The 24,585-nt window shown below is 42.7% G+C and overlaps 1 protein-coding gene across 11 annotated transcripts in view; it reads left to right on the top strand.

Annotated features, from left to right (window-relative positions):
* LOC131677221 (tensin-1) overlaps positions 1-24,585 on the top strand; it is a 659,813-nt gene that overhangs the window by 351,331 nt on the left and 283,897 nt on the right. Inside the window, exons 1-2 of one of the 11 annotated variants that reach the window (XM_058956934.1) lie at positions 17,623-17,900; positions 18,519-18,984. The exons of 7 other annotated variants lie outside the window; for them this stretch is intronic. In XM_058956934.1, coding sequence (XP_058812917.1) covers positions 18,934-18,984 — 51 coding nt within the window. In that variant the 5' untranslated portion in view covers positions 17,623-17,900; positions 18,519-18,933. Of the gene's footprint in view, positions 1-17,622; positions 18,985-24,585 lie in introns of those variants that run through there. 3 more of the 11 variants (XM_058956933.1, XM_058956936.1, XM_058956932.1) reach the window with 3 other exon arrangements.

Below are 24,585 nucleotides of genomic sequence, written 5' to 3'. Positions count from 1 at the left end.
GCTAGTTTGTGTGATGCAAAAAAGGACTGAACTGTATCAGATAATTTTTTTTCTTGATTTTACTTTAGATATATTTTCGATTTTGATCTTTTTTATTAACGTCTAACGTTTTTTGACTACTTAGAAGCTGCATTTGATTGATTTTGATAGCATTGAGATAATATACAAAATGCAAACCCCTCAAAAATGTGACCGACAGAGACGAAACGTAGATTAGAATAGTCGCGATCACTTTCAAATTCTCGGGATTATACCCATTCCAATTTTTCTTAATCCTAGATCTCGAATCGCTGACCGGCTCCCCATAAATACTGTCAAACGAAACCCAGCGAATCGCCTTCATTAGCCGCTGAATTGTCCCCGACATTCGCCTTTATTCAAAACAGCCACACCAAACTGGCTTTACCCGTTTGCGATTAGTGCCCCTCTGCTAAAAGTGCGCCCAACCGTGGTCGGCATCACGCAATCCCGTCGTACAGATTACCGGGCCGAGCTCCCCTTTTTTAGAATGAATAACCGTTTTTCGCCAATGCTCCGCAGCTTATTTAAAATGTATTTTCCAAGGAAACTCCGATTGCTATTTCATTCCCAAGCAAGGCGAGCCTGCCATTGCCACCGCAGGCCGCCCTTTGGGGACATGTTAATTCGTGTTGATAGATGGCGTTGCGAGAAATGCGCTGTGCGATCGGAAATAATAATAATAATAGTAACAGATCGCGCGCAGGCAGCCTCCTTCGCGCTCGCAACCATGGTGGCGGAGGGACGGACTGGAATCTGCTCCTAAAACCCCGCTGACCGTGTTCGGGGTACGTGGTAACATCTGGAAGAGATTGAGGTTAAGTCGGCTCCGGCTGCGGGTGTAAGCTGGAATGTTTGTGCACTTTAGGTCGTTTACAGCTAATGCATATGTGCGATAAAATACTGCACGCGAGGAATGTTGATCCCATAAGTTTTGACGGTTATTGCTCTCCGCTGGGTGGCGTCGCCGAGGACAAGCGGTTTTAGTTTGACGGGGAAATATGTGCCGATTGCGCCACTTATTCTCAACAAAGTTGGCTGAATTGACAGAATCCACCGAAACGCTTTCACCGTGCACTTACATCAAGCACATCGTTAGCCGCACTAATCAACCTCCTATCTGAGCAGCTACCTCGCTTGTAACGTCCCGGAAGAGAACCAACAACGCAGCAAACAACGACGAGCACGGCAGCGCACGAATCAATCACCACCCGCACCACTCCTCCCGCGCGTCGGTCCCCCGGGGGGCGTCATGTTCGCGCAATTACCTACGCTTCCACTTATTGGCAAAACATTTCACGTGTCGAGGAATGCCTGCCTGCCACTACTTGTCCGGTTCGGGTTGCAAATTATAGAGTTAGAGTTAGCCACCCCCCGGAGACGAACGAGGCCTGCCGGCCGAAAGTTGCAGCACCGTGGCTTCATGGATTGAAGATTAAAATCACACCATCGATCGATCGAGTAGGCCATGCCGATTACCATGCAAAAGAGTTGTACAGTTCGTTTCATCGGTTCGGTACTGGAAGGGGGCGTCCATAGCCTAGGTATCCGGGCTTCAATCAGCAAGTTTGTAATTGCTTTGGTTTCAACGAACAGAAATTGTTTTTATTTTGTATTTTTGGTAAAACAGAATTTATGGATGGCAGCCAAAAACAGCTTCGGCTTAAGTAAATGGCAAATCATTCGCACTACCGCGAAATGAGGTTCAGGTTCGCAAACTCTCTTCACCCATCGTCAGGCGCATGACTTGCCCTCAGTCTCGGGGCGCATATTTACTGATGGGAATCTGGCGGTAATTTGTTTTGATTGAATCATTCGCGGTCTGTCATTAGCTATTTTGAGTCCCGGTTTGCTACGTTTTATTGAGGACATGATCGAGAGAAAATAAAAATAAAATGAAAACTGTTTTCAGAACTGGTTGCTATTTTTCAACAATTTCAAAACACGCCTAGTTCGCCATTAATCTACCGTTGGCTTCGTTAAGTAGTCTGTCTGCCTTCCTCCATCCCTCGATTCGGGGACGGAAACTTTGTCATCATCACGACAAGAAGATCTGTTTTCGTACCCGTCCTGCTGTCTCTGCACCGCTGCGCTTTTTTCTGCCAAGTAAGCACTTCGGAATGACGCAGTAAAGTGCACATGCTAAAATATTTACCCATAACATGGATGCATGCATTCCGAGAAGGAACTGAGAAGCTGCTACTGCGCGGATTGGGGACGTAAGACCATAACAAGTAAATAACAACGAAAAAAAAAAATCACTCACCTACATTCGTCCTCCTGTTGATGACGACAGAACAAAAAAATCGGAAATAAAGAACAGAATAATTCCGAGCCAAGCGAATTTATCTGCTGCCAAGTCAGGATGCCACGTATTTCTTGCGCAAATCTTTGTCGAACAGCTGTTCGGTTCAGAGAAGCAGACAAAGGAAAACACTGTCAAAGACCATTAGCTTGTGTTTTTGTTTATTGATGCCAAAAATAAATAAAATGAACATGTTCAAATGTGCTGATTTGGAGCGGTGCACTAAGCCAGCCCCTCACCCAGAGCAACTGAGTTCTAGCCTCACCATGACCATTTTTTGAGGTGGCGCTAGCAGCGCCTACTAATTTGTCGTTGCAGCACAATTAGCTAGCTGCAACGATTCGAAGCCAAAAGTGCAGCCCTCCAGCCAGCACGTGACGTGCGCTGTGTGTATTGACTTGGGAAACCTTCAACGAATTCGAACAAATGACCGCACAGCAAGAGTCAACACCCTGCTCAAAGACCGTTTCTTCATCTGTTTTTTTTTTATTTTCATTTTTTATTTTCCTTGCAAGCGCCCATTCAATTCCGCTTAGGTCAATGGTTGTAAACGAGCCTTTATATGTACGTACCAGTCGTACAGACAACCAGCAAATCCGTTCCCATCCAGCCCTGCCTGATAGAGGGTACCTCTACGTGTGTTCTTGCTAGTTTCGTTTTGATCTGATCCTTCTACATTTTCTTTTCTACGACCGTACACGGGGTTATCCATTAGTTCGCCCGGTAGCACCAACCACGTTCGAACTGCGTTGAAGCTTAAAATCGTGAGCGAGTCATCTTTTGTAGCCGATCATCTCTCCCACTCGCAGTATCTCTCTTATTTCATTTGGCTTACGCACCCGCAAATTCGTTAAGCTGGACGCGTTCCTCGCGTGACGCGTTGAAGAAATTGGCAAACTGCTTTTTCCTCGATCGTTCGCGATCTCTCTCTCTCTCTCTTTCTCTTTCTGCATCCCAGAATGCTCTCCCGTATTCGCTCTGGTACAGCAAATGCGGCTTCTACTATCAGCTTGCGACGCCATTCGGTTAGCAGCATCGTTCGTGCGGTATCAACTCATCATTTGCGTGTGGTGGAGTGATGATGGAGGAAAGAGAGAATGCGAAATGTGATGCGAGGAGAACGATTTGCATGCTTGCGTTGGGGTGGTTCTCTTTGATAAGGTTTTCAAAATCATTATTGTTATCGACGCAAATATCTCACGGTTGTAAACTCTTCTATATTTTCTGTACTTAGGATTTATAAAGAGCCAAAACATTCTACTATACAGTAATGTTTCGATTATATCACGGTCGGTCTGTATTTTAGCGTGATATATTTAAAGCGTGATATATTCAAAACAAAACAAAAAATTGCATTCAAGCATTAACCCATGTATTTCTATGAACAAAAAGTAATAAAAAGTTAAAGCTAGTCAAAAAGAAAAAATCATAATGGGTAATGAGCCTATTTTTGCCATGTTTCTATTATCACACTTGAAGCCGTTGGTTAGAGTAGCGTCTGCCATCTTTGTTCAACGCGTTGGGTCAAACGATATGGCATCAGCGGATAATTTTTCCCCATACAGCTTCACTTGACTGTTTCATAAAGTTGTTGAACCTCCCAAAGCTAAACTTGAAGGAATCAGGCACGTTAAGGTATTGGACAAATATTATGACTATTAAAATCAGTGTATTCGAAGAGGCAACGATTCAGTTCTCGTTGTTTCAACATCCATAGAAATAGTCCCATCTCCAATTGTTGATGTTGTCCTTTCAAAAGAAAAGGAAAGCAATTCAAGAGAAAATGCATATCTCGGCATACCTACAATATCGTGCGCCTTTTGGTTTTCTCATTATTTTGTTAGATTTTCCTGCGGATAACTAACAATTAACCGAATAAAACAGAAATCGATTTGTTTACCCAATACACCAGACGGCCCCTCAAGGACACGGCAAATAGGAATTGAAAACTAGAATTAAAATTGACCGAAAGATATTTCGGCACTCCTAGACATTGCAACAACGTTTTTGTTAAACATGATTTCAAGATAATTCACGTTTAAAGTTTCGCGCCACGCCCTCCGTTCATATAAAGGGACAAGATGAACACTGTTCATTGAACAGTGCTATAACTTTGCTTCTACTGTTTAGACCTCTATAAAAATTTCAGATGCTTTCTTAAGAATCTATACATAAAGATAAAAAAATAAAAAAGCTCAACTTTTTGAGAGACCTCATCATATATAAACCCTTAACGAAATGGTCCGAAACCCAATAATAGGTTCATTACTCTACATGTAAATAAGCAAATCAATTGTGAAAAAATCCTTAAAGTGCCAGGACACAACATGTGGCTTTTTTTTTTTTTTTTTTTTTTTTACAATGGAGAAGACCTTTATGTCCTAGCCCAGTACACGTGCTAACGGTAGGGTCCAATCTACCACACGGGATGCACTGGGGGCGTGTCGGACTCGAATGGTGACCAGCCATTAATACCGACTAAACTCCATTGGGCTCCGCCATCATTCCTCCCAGGAACTACCTCTCGGTATTACTTCTGGGGGGATGGCTGTACTAAGTGTACTCATTCACTCTCACTCGCGCGATCATACATCCTGTATGAGGCTTACTTGGGTGCTCTCTCAATCACACTTTGATTCGCTCTCAAACACTCCCACATGAGGCTGACTTTTGTGCTCACCTTTTACGTTCCATGCGAGGCTGACTTGTGTGCTCACCTTACTCATTCCTTGCTAGGCTTACTTTTGTGCTCGCCCTACCCATACATGTGAGGCTGACTTGGGTGCTCACCCTATCACCTGATTCACTCTCAATCGTGCCACTCTATTGTACCTTTGTCACTCCCTCTGGCATCCCATGTGGGACATTTTTCTTAGGCCCCACTTCTGACATACCATGCGAGGCTGACTTTTGTGCTCACCTTTTTCATTCCTTGCTTGCTACCAACCTGTGAGGCTGACTTTTATGCTCACCCTTAACATGCAGTGTGAGACTGACTTGGATGCTCACCCTTTCACTCCTCTGCCACGCCATGAGGCATCGATAGCTTAGTTCCAACATACTACGCTACGACCCTCCCGTCTTGGCATGAGGCAGTCCACTTATACGCCTATACACTCACTCTTCTGTCTTGCTTCGGGGTGGCTGGGTTTACCCCTTACGCGGTTGCCATTCGCTGCGCCAACCTACCTCGGCATGAACAGACCATTCACTCTCTTATTTTGCGCTTGGCCTTTTTCGCTCCAACTAACCAATCACTAGTTAGCCGTGCCCGCCGTCTGTTGCTCGGTTCGCCAGATTACCTGTAGCCTACTGGCAATCTGGATGGTAGCAGCCGAGACTGCGTTCCACTTCTCCACCGTTTGACACATCCGCTGGATAAGGGTATCCGGGGTTGTGTCCCAGCCACAGACGTCAAGCATTGCTCTTCTTTCGACGTCGAACCGATGACATACGAACAGTATGTGTTCGGCAGTTTCATCTACACCTGGGCAGTCCGGGCAGACTGGGACCTCCGCGTGTCCGAACCTGTGGAGGTACTGACGGAAACAGCCATGGCCTGACAGGAATTGTGTCAGGTGGAAGTGAACTTCCCCATGGGGTCTTCCCACCCAGCTCGATATGCTAGGTATCAGCCGGTGGGTCCACCTACCTTTCGAGGAGTTGTCCCACTCACGCTGCCATCTGGCGACCGAGGTCACCCTGGTGCGCTCGCGGGCTCCCCTATTTCCACGTAGCTCAAAGCACTCCTCATCTTCCCGAATGACCAGCCCGACTGGCATCATGCTCGCTATCACGCAGGATGCATCGTGTGATACCGTGCGGTAGGCAGATATCACTCTGAGGCACATCACGCGGTAGGTGCTCTCCAGTTTCTGTAGGTAACTGGTTACCCTCAGTGCTCTTGACCATGACGGGCCGCCGTACCTGAGGATAGATACGGCAACGCCTGCCAGTAACCTACGTCTACTGGCGCACACCTTTGAGCTGTTGGACATCATTCTCGATAGTGCCGCAACAGCAGTCGACGCTCTCTTGCACGTATAGTCGACATGGCTGCCGAAGGTCAGCTTGTCGTCTATAATGACTCCGAGAGACTTCAAACTTCGCTGTGAAGTGATCGCGACTTCTCCCACATGGATAACTGCATGTTGTGCCGACTTGCGGTTGTTGACGATAACTACCTCCGTCTTATGATGAGCGAGCTCCAGGCCTCTCGCGCTCATCCATTCCTCCACCGTGCTAATCGCGTGTTCTGCGGTTAGTTCTACCTCAGGAATTGACTCCCCGTAGACCTCCAAGGTTACGTCGTCGGCAAAGCCGACGATCTTGACCCCAGGAGGGAACTTCAGTCTCAGAACCCCGTCATACATGAGGTTCCATAGCACCGGGCCTAGGATCGAGCCCTGCGGGACTCCGGCGGTAATCGGAACCCTTTTCTGACCGGCATCGGTCTCGTATAGCAGTACGCGGTTTTGGAAGTAACTTTCCAGGATCCGGTACAGACCCACCGGTAGGCTAAGCCGGTGTAACGAGAGCGCGATGGCATCCCAGCTTGCGCTGTTGAATGCATTCTTCACGTCAAGTGTCACTAACGCACAGTATCGAATACCTCGCCTTTTTCGTTGGATCGCTATCTCGGCAGTATTTATCACTGAGTTGAGAGCGTCCACTGTGGACTTACCCTTCCGAAAGCCAAACTGGTTGCTTGACAGACCGTCCGTACCTTCCGCGTACGGGGTGAGCCTGTTGAGGATGATCCTCTCAAGCAGTTTGCCAGTCGTGTCTATCAGACAGATTGGTCTGTACGCCGATGGGTCGCCTGGCGGCTTCCCGGGCTTCGGCAACAGCACCAGTTTCTGCCTTTTCCATCTATCGGGGAAACGGCACTCGTCAAGGCATCTCTGCATAGCTAGCCTGAACATGTTCGGGTTCGCTATGATCGCTGCCTTGAGAGCGTTGTTCGGGACTCCATCCGGCCCTGGAGCTTTGTTCATTGCTAGGGATTTAGCCACTGCGAGTAGTTCTTCGTTCGTCACTGGAGCCACCATTTCGACCGTGCCCGCACTGTCTCGTAGTGCAGGTGGCCAGGGGCTTGTGGCTCGAGACGGGAAGAGTACTTCGATAATCGTTGCCAACCGGTCCGGAGACCGTTCTGGGGGTGAGGAGCCCCCTTTGGTCTTGGCCATCACAATCCGGTAGGCGTCACCCCACGGATTCGCGTTGGCACTCTCACACAGGTTGTCGAAACACGCTCTCTTGCTGCTTTTAATAGCCTTGTTAAGGGCTAATTTCGCAGCTCGAAACACTTCACGGCGGTTCTCTCTTGCATCCTCGGTGCGAGCTCTTTGCATCCTACGTCTAGCTCTGAGACAGGCTGACCGTAGAGCTGCAATCTCGGCACTCCACCAGTATACCGGGCATCTACCGTTTCTTGGCAGTGTTTTTCTCGGCATAGTGGCGTCGCACGCGCGTGATAGAACAGCTACCAGCGCATCCCCGCTTAGACTGTCGGTGTTGGCCTCCAGTCCCAGGGCCGCGGTGAAAGCTTCGCTGTCGAAGTGATTGGACTTCCACCCGTGTACCTGACAGGGATCTCCCGCCCTCGGATGCTGCACACCATAGTTGATCTTAAAGCGGATTGCTAAATGATCACTATGGGTGTAGCCTTCGTCTACCCTCCATTCCATGCCTGGAGCCAGACTCGGGCTGGCAAAGGTCAAATCAATCCACGCCTCCACTCCGTTTCTACGGAATGTACTAGCGGAGCCATCATTAGCTAGCACAGTATCGAGTTTCGCAAACGCTTCCATTAGCGCTTGACCCCTGCTATTTGTACAGCGGCTGCCCCACTCCACTGCCCAAGCGTTGAAGTCTCCCGCTATTACTACCGGTTTCCGGCCCACGAGGTCCGACGAGAGCCTGTCGATCATCTGGTAGAACTGTTCTATTGGCCACCTTGGAGGGGCGTAGCAGCTGCAATAGAACACACCATTGATCTTGGCAATCGCCACACCCTCGGCGGAGGGGTGTATTACCTCTTGAACCGGGAACCTTCCCGTTGTACAGATTGCCACCATTCCAGACCCGTCCGACACCCAATTGCCGTTGCCGGCAGGGATGCTGTACGGGTCTGATAAGAGGGCGACATCTGTCCTCGACTCCGAGACCGACTGCCACAGCAGCTGTTGGGCTGCTGCACAATGGTTAAGATTTAGCTGTGTGACTCTCACGGCTTCTTCTTATTTAACTCGCCGAAGGGACACGAAGGTCCGCCCATAGCATGTTTATGGGCTTGCTTCTTAGAGGTGCAGATAAGGCACTTATATGCCTTAGTGCACCCCCGCTCTTTATGCCCCTCCTCGCCGCATCGACGACATAGCTTACTCCTGTCTAAGCCTTTGCATTCATAAGCTTTATGGCCGGATTCTAGGCACCAATAGCACCTGTCCACTGAAGGCGGCTGGGGTATACTAATAGGGCATACCGACCAGCCGATCTTCAGCTTCCCTTTCTCGGTTACCTTTTTGGCATCCGCATTCAGTAGCCTGAGGTAGGCTACTTGGGTGCCAGAGGGTCCGTCCCTCAATCGCACAGAGGCCCGCTCGATTGTGACGCCGCATTGCTCCTTGACGGCTGCGACGACGTCTTCTGCGGTCGTGAACTCGTCCAAGTGCTTGCACTGGAGAGTTGATTCCGCACCTAGCGACCTGATTTGGGCGCCCTCGCCAAGGACCTCTTGAGCCAAGGCCTTATATATTGCACTTGATTGTGCGCCTCGCTTCAGCACCAGGAGCATCTCTCCCGTGTTGGTGCGTCTTACGCTACGCACATCCTGCCCAAGGGCCGAGAGGCTTTCGGCCGCCTTCATCGATTTAAGGACATCGGCGTATTTGTCCTTGTCGGTTTTTAACCACAAGGCTTCGCCTCTGTCCTTGGCCTTCCTCGCAGGCCGCGGTACCTCCGGTTTCGGTGCCGGCTTCTTCTTGGTAACCAGCGTCCAGGGGTTTGAGCCCCCCTGCCCCGGTCGTGTCGGGTTGCTGGTACCATCGCTCTCCACAGCGAGGTAACTCTCGCCCTCGCTTACCTCACCCAGGCGGCGTTTGACCTTGACGGTTGCACGCCGAGTGGTGTCGGTTTTGGCACCCTCTCCTGGCGACTTCCTAGGGCGCTTCGCATTCGATGCCGTCTTGCGATTGCCCTTTCCCTTTCCCTTCGAGGGGAACTCGGTCGCCGCTCCGATCGACGTGGCTGCTCCATAGAAGGTAAAGGCCACTGTCTGTGAACCTCTATTAACCTTCTCTCTTTCCTCCCTATTGGAGGCCACTGTCTGGGTTTCTCTGTCGGGCCTCTCCCGACATTCCACCCTCTCAACATATGCCTGCTGTTCCTGTCTTGCGACACGAACAGCTTTCCGGAGCTCCAGAAGGCTCAACTTCAACTCCTTGGCTATGTTCTGCTTTGCGCTAGCGAAGTCGATTATAGCATCGAGTTGCTTCGCTACTTTGCGCATCGCAGCTATTGGCCCCTCCGATGCATTGGTAGGGGTATTGCCTACCGCTGCTGGGGGGTCACTGGTGCTTTCGAGTACAGCACTCATCGTTCCACTACTCTCCCCACGGGGGGGAGACCTCGCCAAACCACCTCTTGCGAAGGGGTTTGGCACCTCCGTCTGTTTATTTTTATTATTTTTATTTTGCTCCATGAAAATTCCCACGAGTAGCGCGAGAAATATATGTCCGCCACGCCAGAGCTCCGCATTAGCGTGGTAAGGGACGCTTACTGTGGGGGTTGCCCAGGTACCCCACAGGCTCCGTTAACGATCGAGCATCTTTTTCACCCTCTCGATCACTCATCCCTCGGCACGGGTCGCTTCACGCCTTGGAATTGGGGTTATGCCCTACCTTGCTTTACGTGGTGATCTCGGCCCGGATCATCACAACCATCCTCCTTTACCAGGGCTTTGGACCTGTAGCTCTGGATCTCAATAGTTCCATGTACGTATATTATTACAGACATGCCACTATTGGGATCCGTCATTCGCTAGCGGAGTTGACAACATGTGGCTTAATTGGATCAAAACGTAGTGTGCCTTGTCTGTTTTTCAAAAAGCGTGATATAATCGAGACAAAACCGTGATATAATCGAGGGTGATATAAACGAGTATTGATATAAACGCATAGTGATATAATCGAAACATTACTGTATTCCGCAATTAAATTTGACCTGCTTAGACAGATTTCGCAGCCGATTCTCTATGTACAGGACAATTAATGTATAATGGTTGGTTTTCAAAATATACATTACTGATTTTCGCACTAAAAACTGGGTTTCTTTAAAAAACAAGGTTTTTGACGAAACCCACAAAACTGAGAGTTTAGCCAATTGAAATTCATTTTTTGGGTTAATTTTTCTTCTTCGCCTCAACTTTCTAACAGTGATTTGTAATTTGCCAATCTCAATAAAAGATACAAGCCATAGACTTTCGGGAGGTGTCTGAAATTTCGGTTTTACAATGAACATTGTACAATTCGTAATACCTAATAACCTTATTTAATGCACTATGCTATATTTCACCCCTAAGGAGAAAAATTGGGTAAACACCAAAATTTCTCACCAGGGCGAAACTTTTTAGTGAAACCAGTCTTTGTACGCGAAGGGCACAAATCCTAACTAAATAAAGTCATGGGTGCGTTTGGACTTCGTCTCATCAGAAACCGACACTAACTTTTTGTCGGAATAGTTTAGCGCCGGTTCGACGCTAAATCTCTAAAACTAAAGCCCACTTTGTGTTTCAATCGAACGACTGGTCAAACGTGATGTCCCGTCCGAGCAGAAGTTCTGTTTATGCCGATACGACACATCACGTCGGGACATCACGTTTGACCAGTCATTCGATTGAAACACAAAGTGTGTTTAGGGGACGGGACTCGAACCCAAGTGCGCTGCGTACAAGGCAATCGATTTACCAACACGCTACGCCCACCCCCAAAAAGTGTTGTTAAATTAATACACGGTCTTGTTAGCAATAACGGAACTTGAAATTAGATTCATAAAAACAGGCGCAACGAATTCTGGACTGATTTCCGATCAGCTATTCATTTTTATTGTACTATTTTCTCGACTAGATGTGGTCGCACCCTCTCATTCTGCAACTATCGACAGAAACAGAAGGCTGATAGCACCCAGTCGTCCCGGTTGATGGGCCAAATATCATCAATAGACTTTGACTCGCGTGGAGACATGAGATAGGAGACTTGTGAGAACTATGTTGTCTAACCGTTTGACGACCCTTAGAAGAAACATCTAATATTGCGTTAAAAGCCTATTTTAGCGAATTAGTTATCAGTTTATCGAGAAAAGTATTAAGACCATTCGGGGCCTCTAAAACAACACTATTGAACTAAGGGATCCCTATAATTGAATTGAGAGTGATATTAAAAACTCTACTCCAAATTTGAGCCAAATCAGGCAGATTCCAGAATTAAAATTTTCTGATGGTTTTTTTCTGTTTGTGTTCAGTCTTCTGTGAATGGGAATAACATGTAATCCTATTTTTAGTAAAAAAATAAGAGTAATCGAAATTGGACATACAATATAGGTTGCCAAAAGTCCGATGGAAATGTAGTACATAAATAATGATGAAATGGCCTTGATTCCTTTAACCAAGTTAAGTACAACGGTAGGGTAAATTTGTGTAAATACCTTCAATAACACTTTCTCATGCACTTCTAACTTTTTTGGAGTAGATTAGTTTTGTTTAAGATGATCCACGTATAGTGAAGTTATCAAATACGATAAAAACAGTTATGAGCGTTTGCGAGAGCTCAAACAGAGTAGAAGTCACTTTGGGAGGCATTCGTCCTGGTAGATTTGTCCATTGACGGTTTCAGATGTGACGAAGAGCAGAACCATTTTTCCACACCCGCGAATCGCTTGCCAAACAAGAATTGATAAAACGTCGAATGGTTTCATATCCATCCTAATTGCGGGGCCCTTAAAATCCCTTAGCCATAATCTAATGTGCTCATGTGTAAAGACGGTACTGAAGGGTCGAAGATATTATTTTTGAAAATGGGACAAATTTTGATAAAACAAACTAGTGAACGAAGTTCGAAACCTAGTCCTGTCACTAAGTTAGTGTCGTATTCTGATGAAACGAAGACGAAACGCATATATTTCATAACTAATTTGAAGGAAAATCGCAGCGAGATATTGCTCTCGTGTTCCGAAAATGCCGACAACATGTTTGTGTTCGTCGTGATGCGAAACCAGGCGACGCGTGATGCTCAGGAAAACTACCGCCGTAAATTATGCTTATATCAAACAACTTTTCACAATGGATACATTCAAACCAGTGTCGAAGATCACGCATGATCTGAAATAACCAGTGTCACCCAGACAGAACTCTCCAGAGGAGGCTTGTGGCGCATAAACTTCTTGGTAGGAGACCCAAGGAAGTCCTACTAGACCAGTAAACATCTAAGCCAGTAACTCGACTATAGTTCGCCAAAGAACAACTAAAGTGGGTTGGTTCTGAAAATTCCAAACAATATAGCAAAACATCTTCTGGTCAGATGAGACAAAAAAAGTAGTAAAATTGTTGGATTTTATGGGAAACAATTGGTTCGAAGCTCAGACAATTCTGAATTTCACCCGGAATTCATTAAAGAAAAACACTTTCGGACAAGTCGGTGCGCTACAACATTGTCAGTCTCTGAAGATACAGCATCTCATTTACCCGAAAGTGTAGCTGATTCTCTTTGGTTTCAGGGAAAAACTGATTTTAGCGAGTCCCTTATTTATGTATTTAGTACAGTTTTTTTTAAACTCAATAATAACCTATTGCAAATTGCAGTAGCAAAATAGAAACACAATAAATTCAAAAAAGCAAAACGAATATTCAATGGAGGTCGAATTTAAAGAACGAAAAACAAAAAAAATAGAAAATAAGAAAAACATAATAAGTAGATAAAATAGAACAAAACTAGAAAGCAAATAGTCAAAACCTACCAGTATCCAAAATTTAAAAAATCCAAAGCGGTCCAAATCAAACCGAAAATGGAAAACTTGAAATTTGAAAGCTTGTAAAAAAATGAGTAAATAGCAACATAAAACAGATTGAGTAAATGAAACAATCAAATTCGACGAAGAAAATAAAAAAGGAAATTGGACTAAAATTTAAGAAATAGAAAAATATTGGCAAAATGGTTAAAATAATGAAAAAAGGTAAACGAAAAAATAAATAAAATATCATAAGTATGGAAAATAGAAAAAACGACAAATGGAAAAAATTAACATAACAAAAAAATAAAAACAAAGCTACAGAAAAGTAAACAAATATAGAAATGCACGTAATGGATCCACTGAATTAGACGTACAAATAAAATTAATACAAAATGATTAAAATATTAAAATTTGGTACAAAATAAAAAAAATGGAGAGAATAAAAACAAGAAAACGGGAAAACTGTTAAAAATATTTCAAAATAGAAGAAATGACGAATAATTGTTTTTGCTTGAACTGTTTAACTTTGAAATATAAAAAATAGATAAATAATTTTTTTAATGAACAATTTTGAACTAAATAAGTGCAATGAAATAATAAAAATAGAATTAAATGGAAACAATTGGATGGAAAGGACGGATTGAAGGAACAAAAGAATACAGGAACAAGTAAAAAGATCCTAAAAACAGACAATAGTGAAATCATAGAAAACATGGTATAAATAGCTGAAAATGGAAATGTTAGGCGAAATGGGAAAAATAGCTATACTACAATAAAGAAAAAAAGAGAAAACTAGAAAAAATAAAAAGGGGGAATGAAAAATAAATTCATATGAAGTAAACCTTTAAATTAGATAAAATGGAAAACAGAAAACATGCACAAATTACAAAAAGATCAAAATAAAATAACGGGTTCAAATTGAAAATGGAAAACATAATATTCAAAATTGTTTAAATGGACAAAAAAGAAAAGTGCTCAAAGCAATGGAACACAACAATCAAAAAAAATTGAAAAATTTTGTAAAAAATCCACACAAAAGAAATGCATAATTTTTAAATCTGATAAATGGAGAACAAAAAAAATCAGAGCGAATTAAAAAACTGAAAGGAAATTATATATTATTTAAAAAAAAGAACAAAAATAAAAAATGTGGAGGAAGTTCGGATGGAGAAAATACTAAAAAAGGTTTATTCAAAAATATGAAAAAACCCCTAAAATAATCGTAAGGAATAAAATTTTGCGAAATGAATTTAATGAAATCACGGATGAATAAAAAAACAAATAAAACGATAGATAAAACCCAAAAACTAAAAAAAAACATGAGAAGATGAAATAAATCGAAAAAATAGGACAAGTATAAATTGGACAAATTTGAAAAAACAGGAAGAATGGTAATATGGTAATATAAAAGGTAAAACATGAAGAAATATATAAAACAAAATATGAAACAAGAATACACGGAAAAAAGACTAAAAACCTGGATGAAATGGAAAAAGAATCAACAAAAAATGCAGAAAATTCAGCTATGAAACAATCGAACAAGAGAAAAAAAATGTAATGAAGAGAAACTTTAGATTATATGAAGAATATAAAATTTATTGGACGAAATTCCATAATACCGGAAAAAAAATATTTTGGTCGAGAAAGTTTCGGGTTCTCGTATTCAAATAATATTTTTTAAGTGAACACGAGAAATTACTATGAATCGTTTTCTTAGTGGATTTTCTTGTTCTTTCTAAATGGAATTTGCGTTTCGTCTCATCAGAATCCGACACTAACTTTGCGACAGAGCTGAGCCAGCGCGGGATTGACGCTGGTTCCAAAAAACGAAAACACTGTTTGTGTTTCTGAGCAAATCCCTTGTCCTGAATAATGTCCCACAAGAAAAGAAATTCTTATAAAGCTTCTTATTATGAAATAGTAACTTGCTTTGGCTTAGCAAGCCAATACAATCTGCACTATGCTATTTTCTCTGTAACTGTCACTAAGCTAGTGTCTGATTTTGATGAGACGAAATCGAAACACATTTTCAAAAAAATTGTTATTGAAATATCATTCGTTAGAATCATCCCTTCTGTTCAAAGTTCGGGCCCCTTCCACAACTCCGGGCCCGGTGGGAAACACCCCGTCCCCCCTCCCCACTCGGCGGCACTGCATATTGGCAATGCATATTCAAGGATACTGCGAACGATGGAAGCTTTAGGCAGTAAACCTCCACAAATGATTGAAAGTTACTACGAATAAATTCCAGCATTGGGAAAGCCCTTGCGACGGTTGCAGACAAACATTCGGAAAGCCTCAGTTAAGATCAAGAGAGATACCAAGGTATTTTGTCACAGTAGCTTGGCTGACGGTGGTCGATGCGATTCTATCGTCGAAGGGAATTAGATATCATAATCGTGAGCAGATGGCAACATAGCATTCGCCTGTGTTAACTTCCATCCCGTTGATTAATTTAGTTTTAGGTTTTATGCTCCTAACGCGCAATTTTATACTTAGCGAGCAAAAAATAATTTTAGCTACGTTTTTCTCCTCTGAGGAGAAATATAATATTGACTTGCTAAGCCAAACTAAATGTTTCGATTTCACTAGTTCTCATCAGCTTAAAATTTAACTCATTTTCTTGCGCGACGTCACGCTGGATTACAGGTTTGCCCAGAAACACAAATTATGTCAATCCGGCACTAGCTTAGCCCTGTCATTAAGTTAGAGCCGGATTCTGCTTATTTCAATAGCTCGTCTACAACAAATGCCCACAGTTATGGTGACACAGCACTGCTTTGAGGGCATCCCGTGTATGTTTCCATAGTCACAGTCATGTTAAAGTTGTACCCTTTTAAAAAGATATGACTTACAGTTATATATTAAGAGACTGTTTGTCACTAGTATCCTTCATTCACCTTCATTGGGTATGGGACAAAATCGGGAGATTTTTTTTCTTTTTATTAAACCAAAAGCTGTTAACATGTTGCTCTTTATTACCTTTAGTAATCATAGTCTCATATTTTCTTGCGCGACATCACGTAGGATTACAGGTTTGCCCAGAAACACAAATTATGTCAATCCGGCACTAGCTTAGCCCTGTCATTAAGTTAGAGTCGGATTCTGATTATTTCAATAGCTCGTCTACAACAAATGCCCACAGTTATGGTGACAGAGCTCTGCTTTGAGGGCATCCCTTGTATGTTTTCATAGTCAGTCATGTTAAAGTTGTAACTTTTTAAAAAGATATGACTTACAGTTATATATTATGAGACTGTTTGTCACTAGTATCCTTCATTCAGCTTCATTGGGTATGTGACAAAATCAGGACATTTTTTTTCTTTTTATTAAACCAAAAGCTGTTAACATATTCCTCTTTATTACCTTTAGTAATCATAGTCTCATATTCAATTTGAATATTTTGCATTTTTAATATTTGAATAAATGTTCAAGAAAGTAATTATTCGAATTTGACTTGGTACGTAAAGCCCAACCAACAGATTTTCATGTGACACTGACAAAACCAGATATTTACTGTATTTCCTGTTCCTTAAATTCTAGCTCACTTCAATTGAAATTGGTTGGTATATCAAAATGTAAAAGTTAGTAGTATTGGAATCAAAACTATTAAAAAGTTCTGTATTTCAATATTTTCTTTATTATTTGGTATATCCCGTTGGGCAGAGATTTATATTATCGATTTTTAATATTGAAAAGGAAAAAAGATTTTGTATGGTGGAAAAAATTGAAAACTGTTAATTGAAAGCTCAAATAAATTTTATAATTTTACCCAGCTATCAAATGTGGAAGAAATGCATTTTGAATGCCACAAAAAAACTCCTTCGAACCACCCTAACCAACGCCGCCTTCAGCAGCAGCAGCAGTACCCAAGCAGCCAAAAGTCGAAAATGCCAACCATAAAATAAGTTCCATTGCTAAAGGAATCGACGCTGCGGGGTCGTGCCATCCCGGTCCGATCGGGTGTGTGGCTGGTGTGTGTCGAAAAGGGACCCGGGAAGACGGATAGGAATCAAGCGTGTCTCTACTTATTACACTGTGCCGGGGATCAGCAACATACGGTGAGAGAATTGGCGATTGTGCTGGCTGGCCTGCATATGACGGGTCGGGTCTGTTTTTATTGACCGTCGTGTTTTTTTTTTCGTCGCCGCTCCTCGCCTTCTTCGATGGCGAGCTACAACAGCAGCATGTTATTAATGCTGGCGAATGGTGCTGCTGTTGCCGCTGCTGCTGATGAGAGCGAGAGAATCGATCGACGCGAGAGTGAGAGAACCAGGACCCGCAGGTTTTTAGTCGCATATGAACCTTCGAAGTGATCGTACATACACACGTCTAGTGAGAAACCGTTCGGGTACCGCGCATGTTAATTAGTTTCTTTTTGATTCAGTTCCTGCTGAGCAGTAGTTTTAACCTTTCGACCCAGTCTAGCTTCCGGGACAGCCCTCCCCGTCCGTCCCGTGTGCGACTCCAGGATCTCCCTTTGATCGCGGCATCTCGACCCGAGAAAACCTGATCCTGCTATCCGCGTCATCATCGATTGCGCTGTACTGTGGAGGCCCGACTTTTTCAGGTGCAACCAGAACGACGACCGCTAACTAGCCGCGGAAGTTCCGTTATTCCGCAGGCAGACCCTGGCACTGGCACTGACCGAGAGGTGGTGTTTGGGCGCGCGAAAATGGATAAAGTGTGAAACGGAGGATTAACGCAATCCGCCTTACATACCCCGTAGGTACATACGTGAGCCAAGGGAGCTGAGGTTGAGGTTGAGATAGTACTGAAACTCAGCCTCGGGGTAGCCCAGAAAAAGTGTTGGATTGGTGCTTTTATTACTGCTGCCCTCCTCCTTTCCGGATCTGCTTTCTCTCTGGTGCGGATTAAGTGCCGAGATTAGCGCCAATACCCGTTAGTTGGCTTGTGTGTGTATTGTGTTTACAGCGGAAGTCACTTCTTCAGATGTGACTACGGAAATGTGTTTTCATTGATAACGACGGAATGCTAATTGCGCTGATTGTGGAATGATAACCCGGGTCGGGTTCGAAAAACGGTTCGGAGCTTTGTATTGAACTTTTCGTACAAATTAGCATCTTATTTCGCGAAACCATTGTTGACGCCAGTCATAACCCAAATCCGACCGTTTTGGAAACCACCGCCCGTGTAAACAATTGACAGTTAATTCGTCTGTTTGCAGTCACCCGTTATTGTTATTAAATCGTGGAAAAGCAACGGAATAAAACAAGCTTGTGATTTGCTGACACCTAGTCCCTATTGGCCGAAATTCCGAAAGGAAGAAGAATTCATCGCGTATCCGATTGCGATTGAGGTGGTGCAGGTGTATTTATTGCTGGTGGTGATGTCAGTGCTATTGTCCGTTCGTTGATCGATGTTTGTCAACAGAGAAGGCATTCGGGGGCTTTGCCAGAAGTGAATATCAATAATCCATTCATACGAACACACACACACACACAACGGAATCGGTGTTTGTTCGGGTTGTTGAAACAGCAATCTATAAGAATAAGAAGAAAGCTGTTGTGCTGTAATTTTGCTGCCGATTTGAAGAGTGAAGTTTTTGTTTTATTGTGTTTGAAGCAAAACTGCAGCTCAATATGATACGAGTCAACTCGCAGTCCTTCAGTCTGTCCAGTACACTGAAAAAGGTAATGTTTTTTTTTTTTGAGTAAATATTTTCCCGCGTGTATGAATCGTTGTCATGTAAATGATGCAAGCGCTGTTAGCAGGAGTCTGTTTATCTGTGAAAGAAATCTGAAAACTTGATTGATTGTGCTTGGTAAACAGTGCGGGTCATCGCAGGTTTTAGTTTTCGCAAGGCCTGCTGAGTGTTTTCTTCATCAAGAATGTTTGTATGGACAGTGGTTTGTTATCGACAACGAATGTTTGTTATTTTGGAATGCAGTCCTAGTGATGAATGCACACGGGAAGTTCTGGAATATCATATCCTTACTCAATTGACAAGATTTAATCTGTTAGATTTTCTAGATTTTATTATTAATGTCTTCTTAGGCGAAATAGTTCCATAAGCCACTATCAATTTATTTGAAATCATTGTTCATGTTCTAGAAATATAAGTTAGTAAACGTTTTTTGAATCGCCGGATTTTTGAATTTGCGCATTGTTGATTTTTTTTAATACCTGAATCTGCGCGTCTTTGTAGCGGTTGCTTTTGGTATCGTTAGATCTTCGCATCTCATAATCTCCAGATCTTAGATTTGTTTTTGAATCTTATACATTCTTGTATAATTTGACGTACATTAAGTCAAAGAGGACCATGCGTAGTTCTGAGATACATAACGATATCATGACGAACAGGTAACATGCACGTCTAATTACTTTTAAGAATTCGCATAGTAATGGTAAATAATCTAGCATCGAGTTTTGGCATGAAAAATCCCAGGAATGAAATTGGTCACCCGTGTCAGTATATCGTTGAAGGTTCGTACCTTTTCGATTTTTAGATTTTAGGCTCTGATAATTTGGACCTTGAATCTTTAGATCTGCGGTCTTCTAGTCGTTGAATCTTCTCATTTTTGTATCTTTGAAGGTTTGTAATTTTGCATTTTTAGATTTCTGAATCCACAAATCCTTGGATTTCTCGGATATAAGATCGCTGTATCTTTGAATCTTTCGGATCATTGAGTGTCTTGATGTTCGAATCTTTGAAGTTAGAGTAGTAGAGATCGAAGTTTTGCATGCTGGAATTTTTAATTTTGTTCCTGATATTTGGCCTTGATTTTGAATTTTTAGATCTTTCGGTCTCCGTACCTTCGAATCACTGAATATTTTCATCTTTGTATATTCGTATCTTTGAATCATTGTTGAATCTTTTCCCTTTTGTACCTTTGAGGCTTGGTATATTTGCATGTTAGGAGTCTTCTGATTTTGTATGGATGAAGGGCGAAGTTTGCCATTTTTCGAAAACTTTGTCTTCGAGATTTTTCGATTTTGGAATCTTCCGATTCTTAAGTTTTTGCATCGTTTGATACTTGGCTAACAAGTGTTCAATAGAAAATGAAAATGATTTCAATACCTTTCTGTAATAGCGTGAATTTTTTTTCTCTCCAAGAGAATTGCTCTCTGGACTCCCTAGAAATGGGTGGAATGTTTTTTTTGCTCGGGTGCTGTCATTTCAATCGAAGATTGCGTCCAAGCAGCAAGCACTCCGCGAGCGTGTTGTGCGGTTTTACGAAACGCATGGTCATCGTGAAAAAAAAATTGGATCTCTACATCGTTGAGTCTTGGAATCGCCCGATCATTCGATTTAATGGATTTTGAGCGTAATTAAAATACAAGTTTTGGATTATTTTATCTTTGAATGTACCGATCTAACGATTTTATTAGTGTATTGAGATCTTCGAATCTGTGTATTTTCCCCTTGGATCCTTTGTATCTTTAAAGTTTAGGAATTTACGTTTGGTATTTTCATCTTTAAATCTTTGAATCTCCTCCATGGACTTTTTGGATGTTCAAAGGATGTTATTTGGTATTATTGTTCTTTGGATTGTTGGGTCTTCGAAGTTTTAGATTTTGAAGCTTTGGACTTAAAACCTCTGACGATTATTATTTTTCTTCGAGTCTTCGAATTTTTGAATCATTGAACCTTCCAATATACAGATTTTTGAATCCTTTGATTGATATTTGAAGTTTGTTATTTCGGAATCATTGTATCTTTGAATATTAGGATCTTCCCATGTTTTCACTTTTGATTTTATGACTTATCAGATTTTTTGAGCTTCGAAGCTTTGGACATTTCAATTCGAGTTAGTTGTGACGGAACCGGTGTTTGTCACTGTAAGCAATATATCTTAGAAGATCAACCTGGATCCATACCCAGCCAATCGACTATGACGAATCTATTGTCGTTCGCTTCTTTCGTCCCTGAAGGGTTCGAGGATGTTTTTCACCGATCTACCAAATTAGTCAAACTGGGATTCCACGGTTCACTCCTTCGTTGGCTTCGGTCGTATCTCATCGGCCGTAGGCTGAGTGTTAACAAAGGAAACGAATGCTCCGAAATATTTGCAGCCACATCTGGCATCCCGCAAGGAAGTCATCTTGGACCTTTTATCTTTTACCTTTACTTCAACGATGTGAACTATAGATCGAGTGCACCACGGTTGTTATACGCAGATGACCTCAAAATCTTCAACTGTGTTTGGAGTTTGGAAGACACACAGTTCCTGCAGCAACAATTCAACAATATCTTCAGCATTAGGTGTAGCGATAATCGAATGCTTCCGAATCTCGCAAAATGTTCAGCAGCAACTTTCTCTAGGAAAAAGGAAACAATTTACTTCAATCTAATTCAATTCCGTGAGGGATCTTTAAGTGGTATTAGATTCGACCATACGATACATACTGCTTGAAACGTTTGGCCCGTTCCTCAGTTTGGTCATCTCTGGAGTATTGCTCGGCGTTTTGGAATTCGCTCTACATGAATGGCTGCGATCGAAATGAAGGTATACAACGCGGTTCGCTCTTAGACAGCTGGCGTGATCCTTTCCGGTTTTCTTGCTAAGAGAACCGTTGTCAACTAGTTCAGCTTGATACTCTTCAGAACTGCCCCTCTGCTACAGAACTCCTATCCCTTACCGATCCGTCAAGTTCTGGCCTCAACCACGATCAGTTCATACATTTTGGCTGCGGTTGGGGTTGGACTCAGTTTTGTCTCGGGCAGGAACTGCATTACGGAAGATTTGTGGGTCGTATGACAGGAAAGGGGAACATACGACGCACTCATGGAATTGTTAATGTATCCGTCATACAATGTAAAGTTTTCGGTACTTGATATATTCATGTTGGGCCGCTCAAAATTATTTCATATTCCCTTCACAAATAAAACCGAGTTTGTTTACTACCCTGGATAATTTCTTCTGTCTTTTTCCTTTCCTACTAACACAATTTCTTTCTCGTAGAGATGCAGAGGTAGTCTCGGTCTCAATTAACAGCGAGTGTGGAACAGCATTGGACGCGACTGGCGTTGTGATTGATCATTTCATGAAAATGTTGGATCAGTGAAACATGCACAGTGCGAATGATTCGCTCCTCCCAGGTACCATTTTTTGGTTCATTGTGCATTTTCACTCATTCGGTCAATCCGGAAGTGAAATTACGGGCAGTCTACCTAAGATAAGCTAAGCTTTTAAGCTTGGTATTATTGGATCTTCTTCAAACTTCATCATTTCATTCGACTTAATGGAACTTTGATTGTAATTAAAACACAAGGAAGTTCCTTTGAATCATTCTATCTTTGAATTTTCGGATCTTTATATTGGAATCTTCGAATCTACGTAATTTTTCACCATTTTTCATTTTTGTATCTTTGATAGGATAGGATAATTTCATTTGAGAGGACTTCAACTCTGTGGTCATTTGTCCCTGGTATCTTTGAAGTTTAGAAGTAGACTCAAAGGCTTTGAAGAATGTTTCAATCTCCGTATCTTCGAATTTTTAATCTATTCAACTTTGGATTTTGAACACTCAAATGCCCAGATCTTTGAATCCTTTGATTGATCTTAGAAGCTTGTTATAGTGGGATCATTTTATCGAATAATCGTTTTTTTTTTAATTTTTAGGAGTTAGATTTTAAATTGTTCTCATCAAAGTATTGAAGCTAAACTAGAAATCATGCTTTCTAGAAACATGTCACAAATCCAACGTGAATGCATGGGGAGACGACTACAGAGTTGCCATGGCGAAGATAAATGGCTATATCATATGAAAAGTATCCAGAAAAGATTAAGGTCATCGTCGAAGAGTTTTCCCGCAGCATGAATCAATGTTCTGGCCGCTGCAACCGTACAGTAAGGAGGATTGTAAGGAAGAAAAAGTTCAAATAACCAACGAAGAGCTGATTAAAATGGCGAAAGCCACGAAAGTGAAGAAAACCCCAGGACCAGACATACTGGTGGAATACGACGACTGCCGATCTACATGGAAGTTGTTTTTGAGCCTGAAGATGAAGTCGGAGAGCTCATAATGCCACCGAAAGACAGAAACAAAAGTTGAGGTGCATTGCTGCAAGAACCACTCTCAGCGAAGCAAACAATGCAAACAACCTAATTTAAGGCTTTTTGGTGGTACCCTACGAGGAAAACAGATCGGAATAGTGAGTTAAATGAAAGTAATTATGTGAAAACAATCCCCCCAATGGCAGGATTCCAATCTGCAAACCTTGAGACTCCAGCCCAATGCGTAGACCCTTTTGGTATCCCTGGACTATGATGACGTCCCTGGAAGAACACATGATTATCGCATTGATGACAGTGATAACCTGGCTCTACAGAGAGATCACTCACAACAGCTCAGCTGTCACCCAACACATGTGATCTGTTTAATTTCCCCACTAGACGGGATCAAACTCGCCGTTCGAATTAAATATTCTTTTTTTTTTTTTTTTGAAGTGCCGGGAAGTGTGAGACTCAAGGGTTGCAGATTCGAATCTTGGTTCTGGGGTGATTGTTTTCACATAATTACTTTCGTTTAGCGCACCATTTAGACCTGTTTTCCCGTTGGATACCAACCAAAAGTCTTAAATAAGGTATTGGCACTCACTTCAAAAACAAAAAAAAAGTGAATTATTGACAAAAAACCTACCTTGAGCAACTTTGCCACGAAACCAACGCGAACCCTTCGTGCTAGGTCTACAGAGTAACCATAGCGAAGATGACAGACCCAGCTGTATCACCTGAAAGGTGCCCGTAGAAGATGATGATCAAGGGCGTTCCTTGCAGCATGAACCAACGTTCTGTCCATTATATAGCGAGAAGAATGATTATGAAGAAGTAGCCCGAACGAAGAGCTGTTTGAGAGGGCAAAAGCCATGAAAGTGAAGAAGGTCTCAGGACCCAACTGAATCCCAAACCTGGTTCTGGAAACAGCGATACAGGACAAGCTGGATATGTTCGTTCTGATAACTGGAGGTAACAGAAGCTGATGTTGCTGCCAAAGCCGGCAAGAGTTCCTGGAAATTATTCTGCATAGAGGTCTGTATGTCTGTTGAATACGGTCCATTAAAGCACAGAGAACAGACATATAAGCTAGAACAAAGTTTCTCGAAAAACCTGTGTAAACATTGAAAAGAAAATACGTTGATAATCACCATCGCATACAGGTTTGCATGCGTGAGTCACCATTGTATCCAAGTTTGCAAACAAGTGCCGTATAGCGATTGCTGGCCGATCGAAGGCGCCGGCCAGTGGCAAGTTCCTACATGCTGTTGTCATTTCAAAGCGACAGTTTTA

Source organism: Topomyia yanbarensis, chromosome 1, assembly GCF_030247195.1.
Source record: "Topomyia yanbarensis strain Yona2022 chromosome 1, ASM3024719v1, whole genome shotgun sequence".
NCBI lineage: Eukaryota > Metazoa > Arthropoda > Insecta > Diptera > Culicidae > Topomyia > Topomyia yanbarensis.
This window is presented reverse-complemented; position numbering and strand designations above follow the sequence as displayed.